The 20,693-nt window shown below is 41.0% G+C and overlaps 1 protein-coding gene across 5 annotated transcripts in view; it reads right to left on the bottom strand.

Moving 5' to 3' along the window:
• Window positions 1–270: 270 nt before the first annotated feature.
• Window positions 271–20,693, bottom strand: part of Rpap2 (RNA polymerase II associated protein 2) — an 81,943-nt gene continuing 61,520 nt past the window's right edge. For 4 of the 5 annotated variants that reach the window (XM_052735681.1, XM_052735682.1, XM_052735683.1 and 1 more), the window contains 2 exons: window positions 8,962–9,111; window positions 271–1,794 (listed from right to left, as the gene is read on the bottom strand). In XM_052735681.1, coding sequence (XP_052591641.1) covers window positions 8,970–9,111 — 142 coding nt within the window. In that variant the 3' untranslated portion in view covers window positions 271–1,794; window positions 8,962–8,969. Of the gene's footprint in view, window positions 1,795–4,780; window positions 4,929–8,961; window positions 9,112–20,693 lie in introns of all 5 variants that reach the window. The other variant, XR_008217596.1, reaches the window with a different exon arrangement.

Here is a 20,693-nt window from a genome sequence, read left to right as displayed (position 1 = left end):
CGATCTTCTGCTTGATTCATCCTCCTTGTAAGGCTTTCCTTTGAGTTTCCTAGTTGAGCTATTGGGTTTTTCAATTCCATCGTCATTTAACCTTGAGTCTTCAATATTTTTATCTCCCAATTGAATTTCATTCTCAAGTCTTGGATTGTCTTTGTCATTTCGATTAGCCTTATGTTTGTTTTTCTTGGGCATCACTCTGGCGTTTATTCTCCTTAGCTCTTTCTCCTTAATTTCATTTGAGCTGTTTGTATCTTCTTTAAACTCCTTGAATTCTTTGATAAAGGTTATGATTTTTTTAAACTTCTGTGTCCTGGAGTTCATCTAGGTAATTCTCATGGGCAAACATTTGTACAGGAATGATAGGATTTGGAGAGAAGATACTGGCTTGATCTTTCTTTTTTCTTTGATTTTTCGAGACAGGGTTTCTCTGTGTAGCTTTGTGCCTTGCCTGGAACTCAGAGATCTGCCTGCCTCCCGAGTGCTGGGATTAAAGGTGTGTGCCACCACCGCCCTGCGATTGTTGGTATTCTTGGGATAAGATCTGGCATGTGGATTTCTTTTGTTCTGGACAGAGCAGGTTGGGGCAGAAGAGAGGAAGTGCAGGTGGGTTGAAAATGGGTGGAATGAAGTCAGGCTGGAGAGCGGGGAATTGGGTTGGCATGTAGGATGTGTTTCTTTTTCCAAGCATAGAGACTAGGGGGTAGATTTGGCTGTGTCAAAAGGTTGGATATGGCCTGGGAGAGGCCTGTGGTTTGAGGGATAGTTATGGAAGATCCTGGCCCAAGCCTAGAGCTCCTTTGCAGTGCAGGCAGAGAAGATCAGACCCAGGCTAGATTTGGCCAGTTGTAGAAGAGGAATGGATGGGAGGTCAGGGGAACTCACCTGGTTAGAACCTGGAAGGAGGATGTGGGAAGTGTGGGTACTGAGTTGGAAGCTGCTCAGAAAGGTTCTGTGGGTGGGTGCAGGTCCTGGTGTAAGTCTAAAGCTTGGCTGTGGCACAGGCAGGGCATGGGATGGGGACCTAGGCTAGTCCTTGGAGGAGATGTGAGGAGTCTGGTTACCAAGTAGGGTGGTTGGAAGCTATGCAGAAGAGATCTGAGGGTGGTTGCAGGTAGGTCAGGTTGTAACACAAGCTCTGGCTGCACTGTGGTAGGAGTGGTCAGGACAAGGGATGTAGGACCCTGTGGAAGCCAAGAGATTAGCTACTCTGTAGGTGGGGGTCAGACTGGGCCGGGCACTGGTTTCAATACCCTGACTAGATATGGCAGGTTGTGGAAAAGGTGTGGAAGGGGAGCTCTGGTACTCACCAGGCTAATCACGGAGAACATGAGATGTCTCAGTACCAAGTGGGGTGGTAGAGGCGTCGAGGGAGGGTTCTGGTGGGAGCTTAGCAGCAGGGCAGGCGGGGTGGTCAGCTTTTGAAAGTGACCAGACTTGTAAAGGACTTCATTGAAGGTCACATTTAGATCACATTTATTGACCTAACCTTTGCTGTTATTTGTATGATAGAGTTTACAACTGGCCAAAATTAAATTTTTTTTTTTTTTTGCTGTAATCAACCAGAAAAAAATAAAGGTAATTGCATTTTCTTGAATATTCATTCAAGTTTCAATTTATTTTTTCCTTTTCAAATAAAAATCCTGTGTTGTAAGGGCTTACTTCTTCCTGCTGGAGTCATGGCTGTCTTGTGCCTGAGGAAGTTATGCTCTTAGTCAGCAGTCACTTGTGGACCCTCATTGGCTAAAATTCCAGGTATGGTGAGTAAAATTCATCTTCTATCTTCCTGAATTATATCTGGGAAACAAAAAGAGCATCTTCAACAAATGGTGCTGGTCTAACTGGATGTCAGCATGTAGAACAATGCAAATAGATCCATATCTATCACCCTGCACAAAACTCACATCCAAGTAGATCAAAGACCTCAACATAAAACCAGATACACTGAACTTGATAGAAGAGAAAGTAGGAAATAATCTTGAACACATTGACCCAGGAGACAACTTCCTGAAGAGACCACCAATAGCACAGTCACTAGGATCGACAATAAATGAGACCTCATGAAATTGAAAAGTTTCTATAAAGCAAAGGACTCTGTCAATAGGACAAAATGGCAGCCTACAGAAAGGGAAAAGATCTTCACCAACCCAACATCCGGCAGAGAGCTGATTTCCAAAATATTTAAGAAACTAGACATCAATCAAATTAAAAAATGGGGTACAGATCTAAATAGACATATCTCAATAGAAGAATCTCTAATGGCTAAGAAACACTTAAGGAGATTTTGAACATCCTTAGCAATCAGGGAAATGCAAATCAAAATAACTCTGAGATTCCATTTTATACTTGTCAGAATGGCTAAGATCAAAACCACAAGGGACAGCTCATGCTGGAGAGGCTGTGGAGCAAGGGGAACATTGCTGCTGGGAGTGCAAACTTGTGCAGACATTTTGGAAGTCAGTGTGACGGTTTCTCAGAAAACTGAGAATCAATCTACCACAAGACCCAGCTATACTGCCCTTGGGCATATACCCAAAGGATGCTCAATCATACCACAAGGACACTTACTTGCTCAACTATGTTCATAGCAGGTTTATTTGTAATAGCCAGAACCTGGAAACAACCTAGATGTTCCTCAACTGAGGAATGGATAAAGGAAATGTGGTACATTTACATAGTGTAGTATTACTCAGCTGTTAAAAATAAGGATGCCAGGAAATTTGAAGGCAAATGGATGGAACTGGAAAAGAATCATCTTGAGTGAGGTAACCCAGACCAAGAAAGAAAAAACATGGTATGTACTCACTCAAAAGTGGATATTAGCTGTAAATTTATAATCCTTTATAATCTGAGAAAGTTTGGGTCAAATGAGCAATGTGCATAAAGTCTACATGAAACATCCTTACTTGAATGTCCCTAAGCTACTTGAATATCACCTGTTTAAAATATGCTAATTAAATCACTTTTAACTGGCATCCATTAAAGGAGGTCCAGAAGGACCTCTAATTAAGCATTCTGTATTTTCAGTATGTCTAATAAGCCTTCCCGCCAATGGACGTGGGTATAATGAATTGACAACTGGACTTAAAATTCCAAATTAACCATATTTTTAAGAACTTCTGAAAGTGGTGTTTATGCAAGCCAACCTGAGCTCCTCCCCTTAAGTAAGAGCCCTCAGCATCAATCACTTGAATAAGCACTGAGTATAAGCTGGGAGGGAGTGACTGTACCAATTCCTTATTTTTTTTTTTTTTTTAAACAGATTTGACAATGGGTTACCTGCAATCACTCCCTCCTTTGCCCAGGGCTTCACACATAATAATGAGATACCTTACCACTACGCTTCACTTCTAGGCCCTGTTCTTGCTTTCCTGCCAAATACCTTCTTGTGTATTTCACAGTTTGTTTGAAAATTATTTGATAAAAATCAAATAATAAAAAATAGACACCTATAGGCCCTACCTCAAGATTGTGGCTTGCAAACCAGCTTTGCCCAGTGAGTACTGCCAACTTCCATCTGTCCTTGCTGCCATTTCCACACAAATAGGCCTAGTTCTAGACCATGGCTTGCCTGGTCTAGACCCAATCAAACAGGGCATGTACCAGCTTTATGTCACGCAGTTCTTACACTGGCCCAATCAAAAGCTGGCTATATATTTCATACATACATCCAGGCCACATTGCAAAAACAAAACTGATATGAAAAGCCAAGACATGATGTCTCCCATAAAACCTACTACTCCTCTAGAAATGTTCTCTCATGAGAATTACTTAGATGAACCCCAGAACACAGAACTTAAAAGAACAACCATAAATTTTGTCAAGGAATTTTAGTAGTTTAAGAAAACACAAAAACACGTCAAACCTCAAAAAGATAATAAATGCTTGAGGATTGGCCAAGAAAATACAGACGCAGAGCTGAATAAGTGGAATCAAAAACTCAAGAGAAAGCCATACAAGTAGAATACAGAATATCAGGACTCAAAGTAGAGGAATTAGACCATACAGCAAAGAATATGATTTTTTTTTTTTAAAAGCACAGGAAAGGAAGACAGAGGAACCGTGGGATGCCATTACAAAACCAAACCTGTGGTGATATTTTAATTGTGCTGAAATGTGATTTTATTTGTATGTTAATAAAGTTTGCCTGGAGATCAGAGGTCACAGCCAGCCAGGGACAGCAGTCAGGCAGTTGTAGCCCACGCCCTTAATCTGATCACATGGCAGGCAGAGTTCTCTGTGTGGTCAAGGACATAGCCAAGCGTGGTGACACCAGCCTTTAATTCCAGTACCAACCATAGAGACCAGGAGGTCTGTATAGACAGGCAGTGATGAGGAAGTCATGTGGTTGGGTTTAGAGCCAATCAGAAGGCAGAACAGAAAGACAATAAAAAAGACAGGAAGAAACTCTCTCAGGGGAAGCGACTGCAGCAAGTGGTAAGCTAAAGGTAGTCTTGGCTCTTCGCTAGTGCTCTGATCTCTTGGGCTTTTAATTCTGTATTTGGCTCTGTGTTATTTAATAAGACTGTTTAGAAAGTCGTCTACACAAACCTTCAAATTATAGGCATAGATGAGGAAGAAACATCCTAGGCCAATACATAGACCAGATCGTCAAGGTCATAGAAAACTTTCTAAACTAAGGAAAAAACATACTTACACAGATATAAGAAGTACATGAGACACCAAATAATAAACTCTTCATGGCATATCATAGTTAAAACACCAAATATAGAGAACAAAGAATATTGAAATTTGCAAAAGAAAAAACACAAGTAAAATATACCAAGCAAAACTATCTGCCATAGTTGAAGAAGAAAAAACTTTCCATGATCCAAATCGTATGAAAGAATTCATATCCAGCAGACCAACCCCACACAGAATACTGGCTGCAATACTTCAGACTGAAGAGAGGAATAAGCACACCCAAGAGACTGTAGAAAGAAAACAAATGAAGCTATAATTACTGAAACATTAAGAAAACAACAAAAGACGGAAACCAACATACACCTTTGGGTAATAACTTTCTCAATTCTCAAATCAAATGACAGGTTGGCTGAATGAATTAAGAAACTAAATCCATCTTTCTGTTTTTTTTTTTATTTTTTTATTTTTATTTTTTCTGGAGCTGAGGACCGAACCCAGGGCCTTGTGCTTGCTAGGCAAGTGCTCTACCACTGAGCTAAATCCCCAACCCCCCATCTTTCTGTTGTTTATAAGAAAATCAGCTTTCAAGACAGGTACCACATTAGACTAAAAAAATGAAAAAAAGTACTTCAGTCTACTGAGACCAGGAAACAAAACAGTATTGCTATCCTAATATGTGACAAAATGAACTTCAAACTAAAACTAATCAGAGATAATGAGAGATACTTCATTCTAATCAGGAGTACAGTTAACTAAGAAGACATTACTAGACTAACAATCATGCATCAAACACTATGTCACTCACTTTCATAAGAAAATCTACTACTAAAGACAGATTAACATCAATCCATTAATAGTAGGTGATTTCAATACCCCCTTTCTCCAATAGGTAGGTCATATGTACAAAAAAGTCAGAAACATCAGGTTAATTGACATCATACATCAAATGGACTTAGCAGATATCTACAGAATATTCTACTCAAACACTGAAGAATATACATTCTACTCAGCAGTCTACAAAAGCATATTTATAATAGACCACCTCCTGGGATACCAAACAAATTCAGAAAATTTGAAACTACTCCTTGTACTCTGACCATTGTGCAGCAAAACTTAAAATCAATAGCAAACAAACTCATGGAGCTTAAATAACTCATTACTAAATGATGAAAGTTCCTAGAAGAAATCAAGGAAGACAATTACTGTAGCTAAATGAGAATACAACAGAACCTCTGGGACACATTGAAAGCAGACCTATGAAGAAAATTTATAGTTCTGAGTTAAAAAAAAATCAGAAAGACCACACATAAATGACTTAATGATACCACTCAAGAATTTGGAAAAGCAAGAACAAACCAAACCTAAATCCCATAGATGGCAAGAAATAAAAAAGATGAATTAATGAAATTGAAGCAAAGAAAACAATACATAGCATGAGCCTAAGAGCTGGTTCTTAAATAAATATGCTCCACAGACCAATGGCTCAGCTAACCAAATGAAAGAAATGACTCAACAGAATCAGAAATGAACAAGGAAGCATTACAACAGACACAAAAGAAATTCAGAATGCTATAAAGGTATACTTTAAAACCTGTACTCTGGCCAAGTGGTGGCACATGCCTTTCATCCCAGCACTTGGGAGGCAGAGGCAGGTTGATCTCTGAATTCAAGGCCAGTCCGGTACAGAGTGAGTTCCAGGACAGGCAGGGCTAAACACACACACACACACACACACACACACACACACACACACACACACAAACTGTCTTGAAAAATGAAACGAAAAATCTGTACTCCCAAATCTCTATCTAGGAAGCTAGTATTTCCCTAATACTAAAAGATCAGGTAAAGACAGAACAACAGAAAAGAAAATTATAGGTCAATATCCCTGATGAACATCAATTCAAAAATCAACCAAATACTTGCAAACCACGTACAGATGTACATTAAAAAGATTATCCCCCATGACCAAATTGGCTTTATCCAGGAGATGCAGAGCCAGTTCAACATATATAAGTCAATAAAAGTAATAAATCACATTGATGGATTTAAAGACAATTCACATTGGCCATCTGAACAGATGCAGAAAAATTGTTTTTACAGTACTCAAAAGTTCTAGTTGCATTAATGAGGTCAAGAAAGAAGTCAAACTATCCCCATTGCAGATGATATTATACATTAGAAATGATCAACGATTTCAGCAAGTGGCAGAATACAGAATCAACTTGCACAAATCAATAGCTTTTCTATACACCACCAACAAAAACACAAAGACAGTACACATTCCAATTCACAATAGCCGTAAAGAAAAAAAAATCCAGGAATAAACTTACTTAATCAAAGAGGTAAAAGACCTCTACAATTAACACTGTGAAAATTAACATTCTACCAAAAGCTATTTTACAGATTCAAAGCAATCCGAATCAAAGCCCCCATCTCATTCTTCACAGCAATAGAAAAAACTATCCTAAAATTCATATGGAACCACATAAAACTCTGGATAGCTAAAACAATCCTGATCATAACAACACTGGATGGATTACAATTCCAGATTTCAAGATATATTACAGAGCCATGGTAATAATATGGTACAGGTACAAAAACAAACAAGTAGACAGGTGGAACAAAAATCAAAGACCCAAACATAAGTACATGTACCTTCAGCCACTTAATATTTGACAAAGATGCCAAAATGATACTGGAGAAAAAGCATCAACAGATGGTGCTGGGAAAACTAGATGTCCACATGTGTAAGAATGAAATCAGGCCCGTATCTATCATTTCACACAAAAACTAATTCCAAATGGACCAAAGACCTAAAAGTGAAACCTGAAATCCCTAGAAGAATACACAGGTTGTACTCTAAAATGACATAGGTGTAGGAAAGGACTTCCTGACTAGGACTCCATTTGCCCAGGACTGAAGGCCACAAAACGGAAAAGCTTTCGTAGTATTGGGAGGTACTATGCAAACTGCCACGGGAGGGAAGCAACTGAAGTGATACTCAGCTGTGGTACCTACTGTGAACTACAACAATCTCCAGCATTGCAAGTTATCCCTGAAGGGCAATGGAGGCACTCTCATCTTAGAGGTAACTAGCAGCTGTCTAATTAGACTTAAGGTCCATTCAACAGGAGGGAAATCACAATCATGTTTGTTAGGTAAAACCTAGCCAACTACCCAGGGTTGATGAGGTCATGAATCTCAAGGGAGAACCTATTACTGGTACCTTTAAACCAACATAATCCCTACATGCATTCTGAATACTTCTACCACAGCTAAGTATAGCTTCTCATTTCTCACCAAAGAAAACTTTTCTTAGCTGTAGACAGAGACTATCCAGAAAACCACAACTGCTCAAAATACAGTAAGCAACGGATCATGGGGTGCCCATCCCCAACAGCTACACCTACAACACAAGTGCATGGAGGAGGGCATGGGAAGACTGTAAGAGCTGGAGGACTAGGAGGGACTGTGTCTACAATATGGCAGCCTGAACAAGAACAGCACCAATAGACATGCTAACATGGAAGGGGAAAAACTGAACAGGGCCCCACCTGTACCCAAAGAACTGCTCACAGAGAGTGAGTTAGTCTTCCTTACCTCCAATCGCCAAAGCAAAGGTAAGGAAGACTTTCTTTCCTTATTACATATGCTTATTTCTGTGCTGCTTAGCTTTTATAGTAAAGACAATTTTGAGTTAAGAAAATACCCAAGAAGTTTTTTGATTTTAATATTAAATCTCTATCTAGCTGAGCTCATGAAGTGGCATGTGAAATGAGAAGGCAGGAAGAGGTGCAGTTAAGGGACATTCTGATGGCCAGCTTGCAAGAGACAAAGACTTGAGCTGTGTCTCTGGAAGCAGGTATTCAACACAGACATGCAAATTTACCTGCTTGTCTGCAGTGAGGTAACTAAGATGCTGGCTATGAAGAGTTTAACTCCACTCTCAGGGACAACAGTATGAGAAGGCTCATGATAGGTCACTGCAGTGAACTGCTACTTCCTGGGAGGAAGCCTGATCAGGTGGGACAAGTGGGATGGCCTGAGAATATCCTGGAATGTAAGAACCAGAACTGCTAGTCTTCAAAGGAAGATCTGCAACAAGGATGGGCACAAAGTAAAAGTGGACAGGTAGCAGCAGAGGCAGCTGAGGACTAGTGGATAGTTGAGTCTTTAGCAAGCTGGAGTAAGCTTGAGGTTTGCACCTAGTTTTTAAATTTTTAAACTTGTGGCTAGGGCATAGTTCAGTGGGAGAACACTGGCCGAGCACTTATCAAAAGCTCACACAAGTAACAAAATAGATACAATCCAACTCACCATGCTTGTTAGCAGCTGGTTCTAAATATAATGGTTAAATTTTCAAGATCTTCACATTTTAAATGCAGTTCTGTCAGCAGGGTGGCTATAAACTGTGTAAATACCACATTTTTTGGAGAATGCTTCTGAATGCCAAGAATCGGTGTCAGTCTGAAACGAATAATAGTAAATGCGTATGAGGAAATGAGAAGGGCTGAAGGACACATCTTCAACTTGGCACGGTGAATCTCCTGACAAGGAAGAGGTTTCTCTGAAATAATAAAATTCCTAAAGAAAGGCTTTACTAAGGTAAAAGTCTCAGAAGATTGAAAGACCAACAAACACTGTTCAATAAGGAAAGAAGTCTATATACCTGTACTTATTAACATCCTCATTAAGCCAGCAAAAATTCTTAGGATAAAAGGAAAATGAATAAAATTTTAATTTGTAGAATGGAGGTGATGGGGAGCTTTGGAAACAAATCTATATAGAATGTTTGGATTATACCCCTCCCCCCAAAAAAATAACTGACAAAATGCAAGATTACCTTTTGGGATGAAACTTTTTAACATTTTAAATTTTAAAACATTAAATAATATTATAAGGCATTTAATACCAATTGCATGCTTTTTTCTTTAAAGCACTTCTGATATATCTCTCTAAAAACTGACTACATGTAATGGAGACTTTAGTTTTCAAATGTAATCAACTATAATGTGCTGTGACTGAACTCAAGGCTTTGTACATGCAAGACAAGCTATATTCCAGGCACTAAGGTTTTAATAAAGCATGCAATATAGAAAACCCAAGACCACTGAGTACACTGCTGCCTGGCACTCAATTCCTCTTCCACAAAGAACCAAAGCAACAGGTATACACATACATTAAAATGAATGGTTGTGGGAGAGCAGAGGAAATCAAGACTGAAACTTGGAGGATCAAGATACCTGGAATAAGAGCACAGTGAGGGAAGGCACATATAAATTCTCTTGTACCTGCTACCGCAGCTCCACTGTCCAGGAGGAAGGAGTTTTTGCAGAAAGAAGGGTCAAAGTGTCCCAGAAAACTAGTCATGAGGATGCTGGCAATTCTAGCTACTGGGAAGTTTACCATGCTCTTAGGCTAGCAACCCACTTAGATAAGTAATCTAAAATATGCACAATAGAGTCTCATACCATCTTCCCCAGGTGCCTTCAAGGTGCCATGCCAGGGGCCATTCTGGGAAGTGAGATAGGAGTTTGAACTAATAGGGAGTTGAGAGAGGCCTGCTATTCTCATGTCTGGGCTTCCACAGACATTCTGTTGCACTATATAGGGTTTAGCTGCCTTGCCAATTCAACTTGGCTCAGCAGGATAACTATTATCTAAGCCTGTGAGTACACTGTACTGTGGAGGATAGGTATTGTGACCTGCAGAACTGAAGGTGCTATCTTTGAGAACCAGGATATTAGAGTGCTTGCCCTGAGATCAAAGATATGTATGGACTTGTGCTTCTTCCAAGACTGAAGGCCAATGCCCACTTTCCCCATTGTGTCAAAGCTAGGTGCCTGTTACTGTCAGGACAGGGAAAATCAACATCGTTAGCCTGGGTGTCATGAGGGAGTCTTGAGCAATTCTGGTCCCAGCTGCTGCCCCATCCCCAGATAAGGGGGATCAGAGGAGAACACTGCCCAACTTTGTTAGCCCTGCTCTCAGTCAGACACTGCCACTGAAGCAGCTGGGAGCACACGTGTAGATTTTGTTGTTACACTTCTTGGTAGCTCCCACTACTTCCTGCATCTTGTCTGCACTGCAGTCAAGCCTCCATGAGTGCCACAGAGGAAGCACTGAATCTTTTAAGTGCCCTCTATGTGGTGTTTGTTGGAGATTGATGGTTTCAGACACCTCTTGCTAGTAGTGGAGTCGGCATTGAAATACTCCAGGAAACCCTTACTACTGGGTAGGGCCATTATGCCCACTGTAGGGGTAGTGACACACTGGATGCCCACACCCAGTGTTCTCTATTGCTGGCATGTGGCCTGTAGAGATAGTGGCTCTGTGACAGTTATACACTGTGCCCAAACTCACTAACCACAGTTAAAGAAACTATAGTTAAATGACAGTATGGTCTCCAGCTAGACAAACCATCAATGACTGTGTAACAAAATGGCACCCCAAGATACGTTTTCAAGAGAAAGCTTCTTAAGCACTTCATAAAAATGGTAGAGATATCTATCTACTAAATATATAAACCCCAGTGAAGGAATTCAACAAATAGGAGGGACAAACACACACCCCAAGGTGATATGATGGCACCAAAAGAACTTTTTTGTAACTTTTTTTTTTGTGTGTGACAACTTACACAGCCTTGAGGCAGGGGGGATGTGGTGATATTGTGTCCCCCCAAATAGTGTGCACCCTAATAAACTTATCTGGGGTCAGAGAACAGAACAGCCACTAGATAGAGGACAGAAAATGGTGGCACACACACCTTTAATCCTAGCATTCTGAAGGCAGAGATCCATTTGGATCTCTGAGTTCAAAGCCACACTGGAAACACCCAGGCATGGTGACACATGCCTTTAATCTCAGGAAGTGACGGCAGAAAGCAGAAAGGTATATAAGGTGTGAAAACCAAGAACTAGAGAGCCTGGTTAAGCTTTTAGGCTTTTTTTTTTTTTTTTTTTTTTTGGTTTTTCGAGACAGGGTTTCTCTGTGTAGCTTTGCGCCTTTCCTGGAACTCACTCTGTAGACCAGGCTGGCCTCGAACTCATAGAGATCCACCTGCCTCTGCCTCCTGAGTGTTGGGATTAAAGGCGTGCTGCGCCACCACTGCCCGGCTAGCTTTTAGCAGTTCAGCCGAGATCCATTTGGATGAGGACTCAGAGGCTTCCAGTCTGAGGAAACAGGATCAGCTAAGGAATTGGCGAGGTGAGGTTAGCTGTGGCTTGCTCTGCTTCTCTGATCTTTCAGTGTTCACCCCAATACCTGGCTCCGGCTTTGTTTTTATTAATAAGACCTTTTAAGATTTGTGCTACATTTGGTGCCCAATGTGGCAAGAATTCATTAAAAAAACCGTTGGTGGTCTTACAGGCCAGGGATTACAGGCCCCAGGCCCAGCCGGAGCTACAAGCGATCCGGCTGCACGAAGTCAAAGCTGCACTTGACCGTAGCTACAAGCGGTTATTACACACAGCTGGAGCTACTTTCGGCCAGATCACCAACTCACATGGTCGGAGCTTAAAGGAGCCGTAGCTCAGGCCTGAATCGGCTGGACTTCAGCTTTTAGCTTTTTTTCTCTTCTGGTAGGTAGTAGGTGTTTTCTTTCGGGGAGAGGCTTGGACCTGCCTCTACTGAATATACCAGGCTCTGCTAACTCCCCATGGGAGGCCTTACCTTCTTGTAGGAGGAGTTGGGGTGGGAGGCTGGAGGGGCAGGAGGAGGGAAGAGGGGAATCTGTGATTGGTATGTAAAATGAATAAAAAATTTCTTAATAAAAATTTCATATTGTATGTACATGCATATATGGTATGTGTGTTTGGGAGCATGTGCTGTGGCATGCATGTGGAGGTTAAAGGACAACTGTGGAGTTGATTCTCTTTTTCCTCCTCTTACATGGGTTCTGGAATGGAAAAGTTGCCAGGTTTAGGCAGCAAGACCCTTGACTCACTGAGCCACCTCGACCCCAAGAACAAGGAAGTGTTTATCAACAGATTCCAAAGAGTTCAAATAGATGAAATGCTTGATAAAGAATTTAAAAATAATAATTATAAAATATCTCAATTAAAAACCTATGGGAATAAGGTTAATAGCTAAATATAATTAGAAAGACAGTACAGGATATATATATTAGAAATATTGCAAAAAAAATTTTGGAAAAAAAACCAAAACCTCAAACAAATTTTGGAAATGAAGATCTCACTAAGAACAAAACACACCCAACACCAACCAACTACCCCAAACCAGCTAAGACCCAAGAGCTGACAATATAAAATGGAACTTGAACTTGGGTCTTCTAAAAGATCCTAGTCAAAGCTGTGTGTGGCATCTACACTTGTGATCCCAGCATTTAGGAGACAGAAAATCAGAGAGATTGTCTATGAGCCTGATGCCAATCTGGTTTACATGAGTTCTGGAGCACCAAGACTACAGCTACATGGCAAAGTCCTGTTTTGAAGAACCACAAGCAACCAATCTTTCAAAAAAAAGAAACTGAAGGAATCCAGGATCACCAGACCAACTTATAAAAGATGTTTAAGAGAGACCTATATCCACAAGGAAAAGCAAGATAAACCTCCATCATGGAAGCACACAGAAAGATAAACCCACTAGAAGGAGGAATAGGTAAGAATACTGTTTATAGTATACATAACCAAACCATAAGATGAACCAGAAAAATAACAAAGAATATTCAAAACAAGTAAAAGATAACAGCAGCCAAATTGATTAAATTACTATTAAAAGATACAGAATGAGCTTGTCCTGGTAATGCATACCTGTAATCCCTAGGACTCAGGAGGCTGAGACTGGAGGATTGCTGTGCCATCAAGGTTAGTTAGCCTGGGGTGCATAGTGAAACCTCATCTCAACAAAAAACAAAAGATACAGATTGTCTAAATGGACTAAAAATCAAGACCCTATTGGGTATGGTAACACATTGTAAATCAGCACTCAGGAGTCTGAGAAAAAAGGATTGTGAGTGAGGCCAGTCTAGGAGCTAAACAGTAAGACCCCGCCTTAAAAAGGAAAACAGACAAATGAGGCCCATAATATGCTGGCTAGAAGAAACTCCCTTTACCAGTAAGGACAGAGTGAAAGGCAAGGGATGGAAAATGGAAATAAGGCAACAACAGTAGTTACTTTTGCCTGACAAAACAGACTTTCAACAAAAATTGATGATGAGCAGTAGGCCAATGAATTCATGAATCAATTCAACAAGGAAATTTAAAAGTGATACATTTATATTGTTAGAGCACACTACTGTATGAAACAAACACTATTAGAAGAGACTGGTTCCAGTACAACAACAGTGAGGTATTTTAGTATTTTTATTAACGGGATCAACCCCTCCCCAAAGTATCAAGAACCGTAAGTGTTAACCTGTATTATATAGCAAACAAACCTAACAGAACAACAGCCAAAGAACACAAATTCTACTCCTCAGCACGTGGAACTTTTTGCAGAATGGATCCTATATTAAGTCACAAAACAAGCCTTGAGAAAGAAAAGGAAAGGAAATACCTTGCTTTTATGATCACAACAGAATAAAACTAGAAGTCAACAAGAACAAACTTTCAGAAATTATATAAATACACGGAAACTGAACAGCACACTTGTGAATGAGTGGGTCACTGAGCAAATCAAAAGGGAATTTCTTTTTTCTTTTTGACGCAGGTCTTTCTGGCTGTCCTGGAACTCACTATGTAGACCAGGCTGGCCTTGAATCCATAGAGATCTCTCAAGTGCTGGGATTAAAGGGGTGTGCCATCTCACATCCAGTTCAGGAATTCAATTTTTTTTCTTGAATAAAATGTGGGATTCAGCAAAAGTAACACCAAGAAGGAATTTTATAGCAACTAGTGCCCACATGACATGGTTATCTGAACACCAGCAAAACACAGTATTTGTGGGAGGAGAAAAAGATCAGAGCAAAAGAAAATAGAAAAAAAGAAATGGTGTGTGTGTGTGTATGGGGGGCGGGGGAACCTGAAAAAAAAATACAACAGATCATGACACAGAGTTGGTTCTTTAAAAAGATACAACCAGTAAATCTTTACTCAGACTCAGCAAAGAAAAATAAAAGCTCCAAATAAGATGTAAAGGGACATATTACAACTACATGCCACAGACACTATGAAAAATGATCCATTAAACTGGAAGGCATATAAGAAATGGACACATTTATGGATACATGATCTATGAACACTCAACTATGAGGACAATAAAGTCTGAATTGTTGTCCTTTATTTAAATGGTTGCTGCCTTTTAAGCCACAGCTGTCTGAATCAGCAACTGCAACTCTGCTACCAGGAGCGGGTAGGCCGCAAGGGCCATAGCCAGAGGGAAATCTGTTCCCTCCGGCTCCAACTTGCAAAGCTATGAAGGGAACTTAACTAAACCTCTCTCCCTCTAAAGAACTCAAGATTCAAAGATTAAGGTGGAATTCTGCTCTTCAGAGGCTGAATAGCAAGTAGCTCACCTCCTCTCCTTCCTCGCGTCCTCCAAAAAGTCCCCAAGCTTCTCCTTGCCCCTCCTTATAAACCCTTTCTCACCTGGCTCCTCCCTACCACTTCCTGTCAGCTAGTTGCTGACTCAGCCTCCTGACTGTAGGTGAATTTTATTTAATCAAACACATCTTTGCATCATTAAAGAAACGTTCCAGAGCATAAACAAAAGTAACACACCTTGAAATAATATTCTACAATACTGAATAAACCAATAGCAAGTCCCACAATAAATGTGAATTAGTAATACGCTTCCTAACAGAAAAGCCTAGGAATAGATGGCTTCGCTATTGAATTTTATGAATCTTTTAAGGAAAGAAAACCAACAACTTTACAGAATTGAAAGGGAAGGGATCCTTTTAAGTTTACTCAGAGATCACCCTTATCCTGTAAGCAAAATGTACAGGATAAGGTGTTTATGAATATCATAAACATGCAAGAATTCTCAAAAATATTTAACAAATACAATATCAAGATCATTCACCATGATTCAGTTTTATGTTATGGATGCAAAGATGATCTAATACACTCAAATTAGTAAATAAAACGTCACATCAACAGAATGAAGGATAAAAACTATTATTTCAACAGAAAAAATAACATTTGATGAAATGCAATATCCCTTCATAATAAAAATACCAAACAGGTATAGAAAAAGCTATTTCAACATAATAAAAGCTAAAAACTGAAATTCTTTCCTCTTAAGAACAAGAATGGGACAGGGGTGCCTATTCTCATGGATAATATATTCAATGCACTTACACAGTTTTGGCGAGAGCAATTAGACAAAAGAAATAAAAGTGTGGTGTGGTGGTACTGTGTTCCCCAAAATATTGTGCACCCTAATAAACTTATCTGGGGTCAGAGAACAGAACAGCCACTAGATACAAAGGCTAGAAAATGGTGGAACTCACGCCTTTAATCCTAGTACTTCAGAGGTAGAAATTCCTCTGGATCTCTGTGAGTTCAAGGCCACATTGGAAACAGCCAGGCATGGTGACATATGCCTTTAATCCCAGGGAGTGAGCCTTTAATCCCAGGGAGTGGTAGTAGAAAGCAGAAAGGTATATAAGGCGTGAGGACCAGAAACTAGAAGCATTTGGCTGGTTAAGCATTTGGCTAGTTAAGCATTCAGGCTTTCGAGCAGCAGGTCAGCTGAGATTCATTCTGGATGAGGACTCAGAGGCTTCCAGTCTGAGGAAACAGGACCAGCTGAGGAACTGGCGAGGTGAGGTAGCTGTGGCTTGTTCTGTCTCTCTGATCTTCCAGCTTCACCTCAATAACTGGCCTCAGGTTTGATCTTATTAATAAGACCATTCAAGATTCATGCTACAGTGTGGTAGCATATATTTAGAGAACTACAAGTTGTAAAAGGTTGGTAGGCAGGACATGTTGATGGGGGACTAACACAAGGTCTGTTAGTGACAGGAATGTCAATGTGGGGTGTGGAGGTTCCTGTAACAAGTCATGGAGCAGATAGCATTCCTCAGGCACTGGATCCAAGATTTCCTGCCTGTTCTAACTTTGAGCTTTAACTGTGCTGCATAATTATACTCCTAGAAAGTTAGCCAAACACAATTCCTTTAATCTTATTTATCCCCTTACATTTTTCCTTGGAAAATATTTCTTCCCCACCCCAGTTTCTAATAGAAATGAAAATGATTACAAGACTATATAATATGGACCTTCTAAGTGTTGTTAGTTACTAAAATTACTTTTGAAACGAAGGTGGGGTGTAAATGAATACATATACTCTAACAGCTTCTGTGTGCCCAGTGGCTTACTTTTAGAGAGTCATCTATCCTCTCTAGAGAACAGGCATTTGAAGGCAAAAAGGACAGGATGGTTTTGACAAGTTTTAAAATAGTAATACATAAAGATGCTAACCCTGGAAATACGACTTAAATGCATAATTTTATACATGAGTCAAGAGAATTATGATTTGTTGTATTTCCAAAGTAACTCATCTAGAAGACAAATGGACTAATATATTAAAGTTGCATGTGTTAACAATTCCTTGAATATGTGTTGTTAAGTAGCAGCAACCGACTCATACTTCCAACCTGTCAGGCACATTCTAAATTTTCCAGTTATCTTTAGCAAGAGGCTCTGTCAGCTCTTTTGATCAATCAGTCAAGATTGGAACGTGTTAGCAGATTGTTTGGGTTAACGACAAGAGTTTGCTGCAGCTACTGTACAGAAGTGCCCAGAAGCTGTGGGGTTCTTAGACTGGACTGGAGAACCTATGTGGAAGCCCATGTGGAGTCGTCTTGTAAACTACAAAGGACTGAGCAACACAGTACCTGTGTGCTTATGTGCTTACCAGGCTTACCAACAAAGACTTAACTACTGGAACTGTTGTGTTCCTAGTTAACAGCAGTCTTTTCCCGTTCTCTTCCTGGCTGAGTGTGCTGCACGTGACAACATTTTCTTTCTTTCCAGAATTCTCCTTTGGGTTTTTCTTTTCTCAGCAGCTCATTAATCATAAACTCAAGTCTCATCCTGGTCCTTTTCTCTTTCTATCACACCACATCCCATGGCTCTGAGTACCCAGTAAAACCACCTTAGATTTCTCTTCCCTAGGCTGCCCTAGAGGTACACAAATGCATCATTTTCTTTCTTTTTTTTTTTTTTTTTTGGTTTTTCGAGACAGGGTTTCTCTGTGTAGCTTTGCGCCTTTCCTGGAACTCACTTGGTAGCCCAGGCTGGCCTCGAACTCACAGAGATCCGCCTGGCTCTGCCTCCCAAGTGCTGGGATTAAAGGTGTGCGCCACCACCGCCCGGTTCATTTTCAAACCTGAACCTCTGATTCCTTCCACCACAGCATTCTGGTACCAGAAGGCCCAGTGCTCTCTTTGAAGGGACGGAGGGTTCAGGGCACTGACCTCAGGGCTCTGCACACACCAACTACAGTGGCCTTTACTGTTATGTTTGCAGTGGGGGACTGAACCCAGGGCATGGTGCATGTTAGGTAGCACCCTACCACCTCGCTGCACTCCCACTCCTCCTCAGCCATCCTTAACTCTTACCCTGAATGTTTTAGGTCCAAGTAGACGCCATCCTGTGGAGTCCCTGAAGTGCTTCTTCAATCTACTTCATCTACTCCCTTTTCACTGTCTCAGCTCACTTCAGGCAAGTACCCCTTCTTGGGCTACTGCTACATCTATGTAAGTGGTTTCTTCCGTCAGTCCAATTCCATACCTGTTGTCACAATCCTCTCTCACAGATCTGATCACACTACTCCCTTTAATAACAACTTTTAAGAGCATTCTAACTTCTTTGGAATGTTTTTCCTTGTTTTTACCATATGAATATATATCAAATTATATGGAAGAATGTGCTATTAGCTATATAAAGTTTGTCTAAGGCACCGGGCCAGGGAAAAACAAACATCACATTTTTCTCATCCATCTTCCCATTCCCCACAGGTTTGTTATCTTAATTTGGCAATTATTGCTGGGTGGTGGTGGCGTATGCCTTTAATCCCAGCACTGGGGAGGCAAAGGCAGGAGGATCTCTGGTCTGCAACTCACTAGGCTGTCTTGAACTTGTGATCTTTCTGCCTCCACCTCGGAATGCTGGGATTACAAGCATGAACCACTACAGCCAGCTCCCATGTTAATTAAAAACAAGTAACTTTATTATTAATATACTGCTTATAGCTCTACTGATTATGGTGCCAGCAATAAGAAAGAAATCCAAATAAGCCATCTGGCTTTAGGTTATTTGGATCCTGGTCTGGGAAACGTGTCTTAGAAATCAAAATGATCTCATAAAACGTTCCACCTGCGTGAGAATTTCCCAGGCTCACTTCATTTCAGCTGTATTGACCAATCCGCCTCTGCACCAAGGTTAAGTTTATCTCATCTCTAGGGTTTCTTCTCCCAGAGCTTTGCACAGTGGGCTCTTTGCTATGACTTCATTTGGTTTAAATACCTTCCTCTGCTGTGGGATGGTCTCTCTGAAAGTTGTGAATAAATGTGTTGCTTTCACTGGTTGATAAATAAAGCTGTTTGGCCGACGGTGAGGCAGAATAAGGTTAGGCGGTACATTCAAACTGAAGAGATGAAGAAAGGCGGAGTCGAGGAGATGCCAGCCCGCCACCCAAAGAGCAACAAGATGCCAACAGACTGGTAACGCCACGGCCATGTGGCAACACACAGATTAATAGAAATGGGTTGAATTAAGTTGTATGAACTAGTTAATGATAAGCCTGAGCCATAGGCCAAACAGTTTGTAATTAATATTAAGCCTTCTGAGTGATTATTGTATAAGCTGCTGCAGGCCTGGGAAGACAGGAGACTCCGGCCACAGTGCTCCCACTGCAGTGGGTCTCCCCTCCTCCTCCCTCATCGCTGTGCCTGACTCCTCTCCACGGTCCTTCCTGTCTCTGACTCTGTTATCTGTTTACTTGTCTCTCCCATTCGAAAAGCATCACTAGGCCGTGACCTCCTTTATCTTGACTGTATCTTTGACATCTGTTGTAGCTTAACAGGTCATTTTGTTGTATTGCTGCAAGGTTTTTCTCTTTATCATAACATTGCCCCTTTCATTTTAGAGGAAAAGATGGAGGGCGATTTTTGATGCTTCCTTTTTGCTTGCATACAGCTGCATCTTCCTGCCAGAATATTCCAGAGCACCAGCCAGGGATTTAAAATGAGCTTTCCATGCATCAGGGGACCAAGTACTACAGAGGACTTCCCTTCCTCCTGTACTTTCCCTCTCACTTCTGTCTTGGAATTCTGTGTTATCAGAGCAGTCAGGGCCAGAGCCTGGGCCCCAGCAGCCCTACAGAGTGGCTCTGACCCCATCCTCCACAGGCCACTTCCACAAAGACTCATGAGATGAAGGAAAGGAGATCTACTCAATGTGGTCACTTTGGGAAGAGGAACAAATAAAGGAATCTAGTTACACTTCTGGCCCTCTAAGTCTGAACAGAAGGCAAGAAGTAAGCATAACTAGGCAATCCTGGTCTAGGTGTAATCCACCATTACTAACCCATGTCCTGGCTCCAGTATTTTTTGTAGGTGGTCTAGCTAAAGTCATCAAAACTGTGTGAGCTCTCTTTCTAGGAGGTGAGTTCCTCCTTGGGCTGGCACTAGGGTTAAGCCTTTTTCCTTTTCCCAGCATAAAGTTCCTGGCAAACACAGGCAGGGGACAACTGTCACTAGAATACCTTTGTTCCTGCCAGAACAGATACATGGGAAGCACAGATTCTGCCAAGAGGAGGAAACAGTGCTGAGTGTCACTGGGCAGGCTTAATCTACAGCTTTTAATTTACTTCCTGCCTGGTGGTGGTGGCGCACGCCTTTCATCCCAGCACTCTGGAGGCAGAGGCAGGCAGATCTCTGTGAGTTTGAGGCCAGCCTGGTCTACAGAGTGAGTTCCAGGAAAAGCACCAAAACTACATGGAAAAACCCTGTCTCAAAAAACAAAAACAAAAAAAAAATTACTTCCTGTCCTAGAACAACAGCCATGAACTGACTATGTTGCTCAGGCTAGACCCAAACTCCCAGTCTCAATTGATTCTCTTCTTGCCTCTATAATTGA

The sequence above is a fragment of the Peromyscus californicus genome, unplaced genomic scaffold, assembly GCF_007827085.1.
Source record: "Peromyscus californicus insignis strain IS unplaced genomic scaffold, ASM782708v3 Scaffold_13__1_contigs__length_99412109, whole genome shotgun sequence".
NCBI lineage: Eukaryota > Metazoa > Chordata > Mammalia > Rodentia > Cricetidae > Peromyscus > Peromyscus californicus.
The sequence above is the reverse complement of the archived record's forward strand: the minus strand, read 5'-3'. Positions and strand labels throughout refer to the sequence as shown.